At 43.4% G+C, this 7486-nt stretch overlaps 1 protein-coding gene across 1 annotated transcript; it reads left to right on the forward strand.

The window, feature by feature from the left end:
• The first annotated feature begins 4987 nt into the window (after positions 1–4987).
• On the forward strand, positions 4988–6391 carry LOC146606937 (tripartite motif-containing protein 16-like). The gene is made up of 3 exons (XM_085349177.1): positions 4988–5234; positions 5535–5590; positions 5690–6391. The coding sequence occupies exons 1-3, from the start codon at positions 4988–4990 to the stop codon at positions 6389–6391; spliced, it is 1005 nt and encodes a 334-aa protein (XP_085205303.1).
• Positions 6392–7486: the final 1095 nt, after the last annotated feature.

A 7486-nucleotide genomic window follows, 5' to 3' on the forward strand; every position in this document is an offset into this window, starting at 1 on the left:
TTAGAAATATTTAACCATATATGCTTAGAGGTGTATAATCGATTGTGTAGTGATAGGATGTGTGATCCTAAGTTGTCTGCAAAGACTTTGTGTGCATTCCAGAGTGTTCTGGCATGCACACTCATGGGAAGAGGTCGTATCTTTTCTTGCTGATATATGGTATAGCAAACACATCTATATCTGTTTTAGTTCCAGTAAAACATATATATATATATATATATATATATATATATATATATATATACATATATATATATATATATATATATATGTATATATATATATATATATATATATATGTATATATATATATATATATATGTATATATATATATATATATATATATATGTATATATATATATATATATATATATATATATATGTATATATATATATATATATATATATATATATCTGTCCAGATATCTGTGGCAACCCCCTTGGGAGCATATCCCACTTTGACTTTGGGGCTTAGAGGTCATACTCGGCACAAAGGTCATACTCCACTAGCAACTAAACATTGTCATTATGGGTTGAATCCTTTGGCTCTACCAATATTGGTCCATCTGCAATGTTGGTATGGCTGTCCTCATATTGTTCCCCTGCCACCTTGGCTGAGGACCATGGACTCAGACTTGGAGGTGCCAATTCTCATTCCCACTGATTCATATTTGGCTACAAACCGCTTCAGTGAAAGCTGGAAGCCACCACTTGATGAAGCTGACGGAACTATGTCATCTGTAAAAAACAGAGTTGAGAATCTGAGGCCACCTATTGGCAACAACTAGATATTGTGTCTATAAAAACAATGAACAGAATTGGTAACAAATCGCAGCACTGATGGAATCTAACACTCATTGGGAATTGTTGTACAAGAGCTGAATGGCTCGTAACAATGCACCAGACACCACAGTCTAACTAAGGTATGATTTAGGGTCACCTGATCCATCTCTAACTATATGCTAACTGTGTGCAACAAATATTGGAGGCACCGCTGGGATTATTAACGTTGTGTCCAGCGTGATGAAAATAAGGAAGGGACGTGGCTACAGCAACCATGATGGACCTAGAGGAGCTGGCAGACACTGTGTCCCAAACACTCTGGAACCTACAACTCGACCAACTCAAAGGGGTGTGTGCTGAAGCTAAAATCCCTAGTGGAAATGTCACAACAAGATGAACTTTAATAAAATTAATCACAGAATCTATGGACAAGGCTATTAATGATGAAAAACAGGATGTTGCACTCTACTATCTAAAGAAATTGTTAGAAAGTGTCAACCCAGCGACAGAGAGCACCTGAAACACAGAAAGTGTAGGAATTACAACAGGCTCGCCACAGGGAACTCAGGAAACAAGGGAATAAGTTGATTTAATATAAAGATACGCACAGCTCCAGAGAAACAGCGAAGCACTGCAGGAAGAAATTAGGAGGCTGAGTGAAAGGGTGGAGAGGACACCACTAAGTCTGCCGACCACCCCACAAAATGTGCTGCCTGTCGCAGCCAACCACCTTTCGGAAGTGACGATAAGGAGGGAATTCAAGATCTGTGGTCAAATTGGGGAGAAGGGCCAAAAGGACAGACTCTCATACATCAACTTGATGCATCAGATTGATCGAGGTCTGAACAACGGAAACAGTGAAGCGGAGGTTATAGAAGCTGTGGTGAAGTCTGTCAGCCCAGGTTTGAGTCTTAGAGCCATGCTTGAGATAAAACGTGATCTCACCCTCCCCCAATTGAAGGCCATATTAGAGGGGCATTTTAAAGAAGACAGCACCACAGATTTGTATCACAGACTAGTGAACGTCACACAAGACAGCCGTGAGTCTCCCCAAAACTTCCTCTTCAGAGCAACTGAGTTAAAAGAGAGGCTGCTGCTCGCATTGGAAGACACAGGGTCCGATGAACAATACAGCCCTGAGCTCATCCAGAAGAAATTCTTGAGGTCGGTTAGTACTGGGCTACTGAGGGACCTTATCAAGTTTCGGCTTAAGCCCTATCTTGATGACCCGCGGTGACAGATGAAACCCTCATTGATAAGATGAATGAAGCAGCTGGTGTTGAATCAGAAAGGCAATTGAAGCAAAAGAAAACTACAGGCAGCAAATCTGTAAATGTAAATGAACTCCAGACGGAAAGGCAAGCCAGTCAATTGGGTCTGGGTGTGGCTGAAACTAGGTTGGGGACTCAAGAGCGGAAGTAGTGAAACCCAAGAGCCGCAGAACACCTGTTGTAGCTGCTTCCCGAGAGTCAGAGCTGCATGAAACAGTCAGGCTGCTGAGAGAGCATATGGCTGAATTAAGGAGGAGCATCACCACCCCTCAAGGCCCCACTTGCCCACGAAGAACCAGTGGGAGGAGGGGATGTAAGGCATGCCAGGAGCAGGGAACAGATGATCGGTGTGAACACTGCTTCATGTGTGGCCAGCCAGGAAGTTGGGCAGCAGAAAGATCGGAGGGCACTCAAGCGGCAATCCAGACCATTGCCCCTCCCAAATCATTAATTCCCATCCACACAGAAGCAGATGACAAGTTGCATGAACTGCTTTGGAATCAAATAAGACAGCTGGAGGCAGAATTAGAGCAAAGTGGCAAGGCTAAAGAAACTGGGTGCCACGTATGCCAGTCATTATTATTATTATTATTATCATCTCTCACTACACTGTCAGGCTAAGCTGAGAGCCCTGGTCGGGAAGAAGTGTATGGTGGATTGTTTCTTTGAAGGGGTAGAAACACAAGCATTGTGGGATACAGGGTCACAGGTGACTATCATTAATGAGAACTGGAGGAAGTCTTGCTTTCCACATATCCAACTGAGAAGCACAAGTGAACTCCTAGTTGAGGATGAGGCTCTAGTGGGTAAAGCAGCGAACCAAACACCCATACCCTTTGCAGTTTGGGTTGAGCTCAAATTTAGGCTGGGGTCAACTAGAGATCCGCAGCCAGAGTTAGTTGTCCCCGTGCTTGACTCAAAAGAGCCAGGAGTAGCAGAGCCACCTATCATTGGCTATAATGTGATTGAGCATTTTGTAAAGGATGGAATGGAGCATCATCCAGATGTTACACCTGCTGTGGTAAAGGAAACCTCCTCGATTGATTGTAAGAAAGCAGAAGTGCTAATCAACATCATGCAGCGCTGCCACAAAAATGATGAAGAGGGTGTGGTGAAAGTTGGGAGACAAAAGATAGTGATTCCAGCTGGACAAAGCAGGGAGGTTAAGTGTAGTGTGAGGACAGGTCCCCTCCCCCTGAAACAGGAGGTTCTTGTTCAACCAGAGGACATTTCAAAACTACCAGAGGGGGTTAACCTGAATGATACTGTCATTGGCCTGCAGAGGGGAACCCTGTCCAGGGTGGTTATTCTGGTCACGAATGGCAGCAGCCATGACATCCCCCTCCTCCCTCATGTAGTGTTGGGACGACTACAGCAAGTGAAGGCTATTTACCCAGTAAACGTAAGACCAGTAAGTGCTGAAAACAAGGGCAAGTTGACATGTGCTAGTGAAAACACAGGGAGCACCCCAGCGCCCCAGAACGGCACAAAGGGGAGTATAAGGAGGTGGGCAGTTGCAGCCAAGATTTATGGGACCCACCTGTGTCAGTTGATTACCTGACCCCAGATCAGCAGGAGCAGGTGAAAAAGGTGCTACGTGAAGAGTGTGTTGCATTTTCAAAAGATAAGAGCGATGTGTGATGCATCCCCTCCCTGAAGTTAAAGATCAGATTGAATGACACAACCCCAGTAAGCTGCACATACATCTCAGTTCCCAAGCCACTCCATAAGGAGGTGAAGGAGTATTTGGAGGACCTGCTGAACAGAGGATGGATTCAGAAATCCCGATCCCCCTACTCATCACTCATCGTCTGGGTGTGCAAAAAGGATGGAAGTTTGCGTCTCTGCGCTGATTACCGGGAGTTCCAGCGCAGTTATGGAAGAGTGCCTTGCAGGCTTGAGGGATGAAATATCTCAGCCATATCTGGATGACAATTTGGTCCACAGTAGGTCATTTGAGGACCACCTGCGTGATCTGAGGGAGGTCCTGCGCCATTATCAAGCGCACGGGGTGAAGCTGACCCCCAAAAAGTGTGAAGTGTTCAAGGACAAGGTGAAATTCCTGGGAAAGATTGTATCCAAAGATGGCTGCATGGACCCTGCTGAATTGGCACCAGTGCAAGGACTAAAAAATGCAAACCTGAGACTGTGGGAGACCTAAGGAAAATGCTAGGTTTCCTGTCATACTCCCGCCCCTACATTGCAAACTTCTCACGCACTGCCAAGCCACTATACCAGCTGCTATTGACCGGAAAGATTCAAGTGATTACTGAAAGAAGATCAACGGTAATCAGGCACAAAGGAATCATCCCACCAAGTGATTCCAGGAAGGCTGGGTACTCTGAACTTACTACACATTTTGGTGTGTAAATGCAAAAACACACAAGACTCATTATCCCACTTTAAGGCACAGGGAAGAAAACTTCTTGTCCACCAGTAAAACCCCAATGTACAGGCAGCAAGCTGAGGAGATACTAGGATATCCACTGCCTCTAACCAAGGGCAACTCTAGGCTGAAACAGAGTCCATTGCCTCTCCAGCAGACTGGTTCTAGTTCTAGACTAGCCCAATTACACGAAGAGGTTTTCTCAACCTCACGTTCTACCTCAGGTTACTTCCCTATCAGAGGGGTAACATTACATTTCCAAATAGGTGTTGCTTCCTAAATTCAGAAACTTACAATCAGGATTTGTTTTCCTGTTTTCTGTAACTGAACTGTTTCAAAGCAGTACTGAACATGCAAACACAATTCAATTTGTCCATAACTCTGTCAATAAAGATATGAATGCTGCCAAACTACCGAATGTATGACTAAGACTGATAACCACTCCCTTCTCTCAACACACATTCACCATTGGCACCTTCAGTTCAGGCAATAGTCTAATCACTACAGTTCAAAGTACAAACATTGCAGCTGCTACAGAAAGGAGAAATGGCGCACAGAAGAAATGAGCTGAATTCAGAAACCTTCTCTTGTTGCATCTGTTTGGATCTACTGAAGGATCCGGTGACTACAGCCTGTGGACACAGCTACTGCAGGAACTGTATTAAAAGTTTCTGGGATGAAGAGGACAGGAAGGGAATCCACAGCTGCCCTCAGTGCAGGAAGACTTTCATACCGAGGCCTGTCCTGGAGAAAAACATCATGTTAGCAGCTTTAGTGGAGCAGCTGAAGAAGAGTGGACTCCAAGCTGCTCCAGCTGATCACTGCTATGCTGGACCTGAAGATGTGGCCTGTGATGTCTGCACTGGGAGGAAGCTGAAAGCTATCAAGTCCTGTTTATCTTGTCCAGCCTCTTACTGTGAGAAACATCTCCAACCTCACTATGATGCAGCTCCATTAAAGAAACACAAGCTGGTGGCCCCCTCCAAGAAGCTCCAGGACAACATCTGCTCTCGTCATGATGAGGTGATGAAGATTTTCTGTCGTACTGATCAGCAGAGTATCTGTTATCTCTGCACAATGGATGAACATAAAGGCCATGAAACAGTCCCAGCTGCAGCAGAAAGGACTGAGAAGCAGAAAGAGCTCGAGGTGAGACGACTAAACATCCAGCAGAGAATCCAGGAGCGAGAGAAAGATGTGAAGCTGCTTCAACAGGAGGTGGAGGCCATCAATGGCTCTGCTGATCAGCTGATGCATGTTGAGCTGGAGCAGCTCTTAAGCAAAGAGGACCACAACCAGTTTCTACACAACTACCCCTCACCAAGAGAGGAATGGACAAACATCTCACTGACAGTCACTGAAGAGGATGTTTTACTGTCACCAGCAGAGCCAAAGACCAGAGCTGGATTCTTAAAATATTCACGTGAAATCACACTGGATCCAAACACAACAAATAAATATCTGTTATTATCTGAGGAGAACAGAAAAGTAACAGTAATGAAAGTACAACAGCCTTATTCTGTTCATCCAGACAGATTTACTTTTTATCGGCAGGTCCTGAGTAGAGAGAGTCTGACTGGACGTTGTTACTGGGAGGTGGAGTGGAGAGGGAGAGGAATTCGTGTAGCCGCTGCATATGAGAAGATCAAAAGAGCAGGGAGGTTTTATGAATGTGGTTTTGGGTGGAATGACAAATCTTGGGCATTACGTTGTGACACAAACAGCTATAAATTTTGGCACAACAAAGTCCAAACTGTCCTCTCAGGTCCTTGGTCCTCCAGAGTAGGAGTGTACCTGGATCACAGAGCAGGTATTCTGTCTTTCTACAGCGTCTCTGAAACCATGACTCTCCTCCACAGAGTCCAGACCACATTCACTCAGCCGCTCTATGCTGGAATTCGCCTTTATTCCTTTGATGGAGACACTGCAGAGTTGATTAAAGTCAAATAGAGAAGACAGGTTCATGTTGATCCCTGACCATTATATGTACTTGTGTAGTTTCTAAATGAGGCTTTACATTTTAGAAGCTGAGAAGTTCAGTGGTCCATTGATGTGTGAAAATAATATTGCACTGATTCAAACTGTACTTACATTTATATACCTTACATCAATATAAATCTGAATTTGTTCTTATGGCTGATAATCATGTGAGTTTAAATGATACTACTCTTCATATTCAGCATGTTTGAAATCTGTCATCAGTCTGGTTAGTGCTTTTATTCTGTAGTTGCTGTAGTGGGTTGTCAAATGCAACAATATGTTGGAGCTGCAGTGATTCATCAGTTAGTTGTCATGGTCTGCGTGCAGGCGAGCAGGAAACAGACCCAATATGCAGGCTCGTGGAGGCGTAAACTTAAATTCAAAGAACCTCAGCTTTATTGCTGGCACTGAACTGAACCCATACTAACACTAGAAATCACAAACCACACAGAAATCATAAAATAACAATAACAATACACAAAACACTGGGTCATCGACCCAGGACTGTGACATTAGTCAATAATTGGAGAACTGATTCTTTTATAATTACTTCACACTGAAACGTTTTGTTGTGTTTTTTTCTTTTCTTTCATTTTATACTTAACATTTTTTAACATTAAGAGTCTTATACCCCACAGGATTTAAAGCTGTGAAGTGACAAACACACAAAAATGTATATACTAAAAAAAATTATGTTGATTTTCAAAACAGTTTAAGTTTAATATGCTCCTGTTTTGTCATGTCACTTTAAATAAAGAGGGATACATATTTTGATGAATAGGAGAGATCATGTCTGGGGCTTGTAAAGAGGTGTGAGCCAGTTATTTGTGTTATCAGTTGTGTAAGCGGTAAAGGTTGTTGAACTGATATGGCTTCACAGTAACAAGCACACGTTGCCTTGATCAGGTCAAGGTTTAACTGTGGGTTTGTTTTATCTAGGACCAGTTAAGACCATCTCAGTTTATGCTCTTCAAGTGGAGGTAAGAGAAATTACGCCTTGAATTCAGAGGAGGCAGCTCTCCGCAAATTATTGGATTAGATTAAAGTGGAATGATGAAAGCCACT

Source organism: Diplotaxodon limnothrissa, unplaced genomic scaffold (assembly GCF_057381915.1).
Source record: "Diplotaxodon limnothrissa isolate DT_005_m unplaced genomic scaffold, D_limnothrissa_male_GT1.1 unmapped_scaffold_2, whole genome shotgun sequence".
Classification (NCBI taxonomy): domain Eukaryota; kingdom Metazoa; phylum Chordata; class Actinopteri; order Cichliformes; family Cichlidae; genus Diplotaxodon; species Diplotaxodon limnothrissa.

Bases quoted from the DNA above. Each gene is read 5' to 3' on its own strand.
- LOC146606937 (XM_085349177.1), top strand. From the start codon at position 4,988: ATGGCGCACAGAAGAAATGAGCTGAATTCAGAAACCTTCTCTTGTTGC. The intron at 5,235-5,534 runs GTGGACTCCAAG...ATGAACATAAAG, and splicing joins AGTGGAGCAGCTGAAGAAGA to GCCATGAAACAGTCCCAGCT. The intron at 5,591-5,689 runs GTGAGACGACTA...TCTGCTGATCAG, and splicing joins AGAAGCAGAAAGAGCTCGAG to CTGATGCATGTTGAGCTGGA.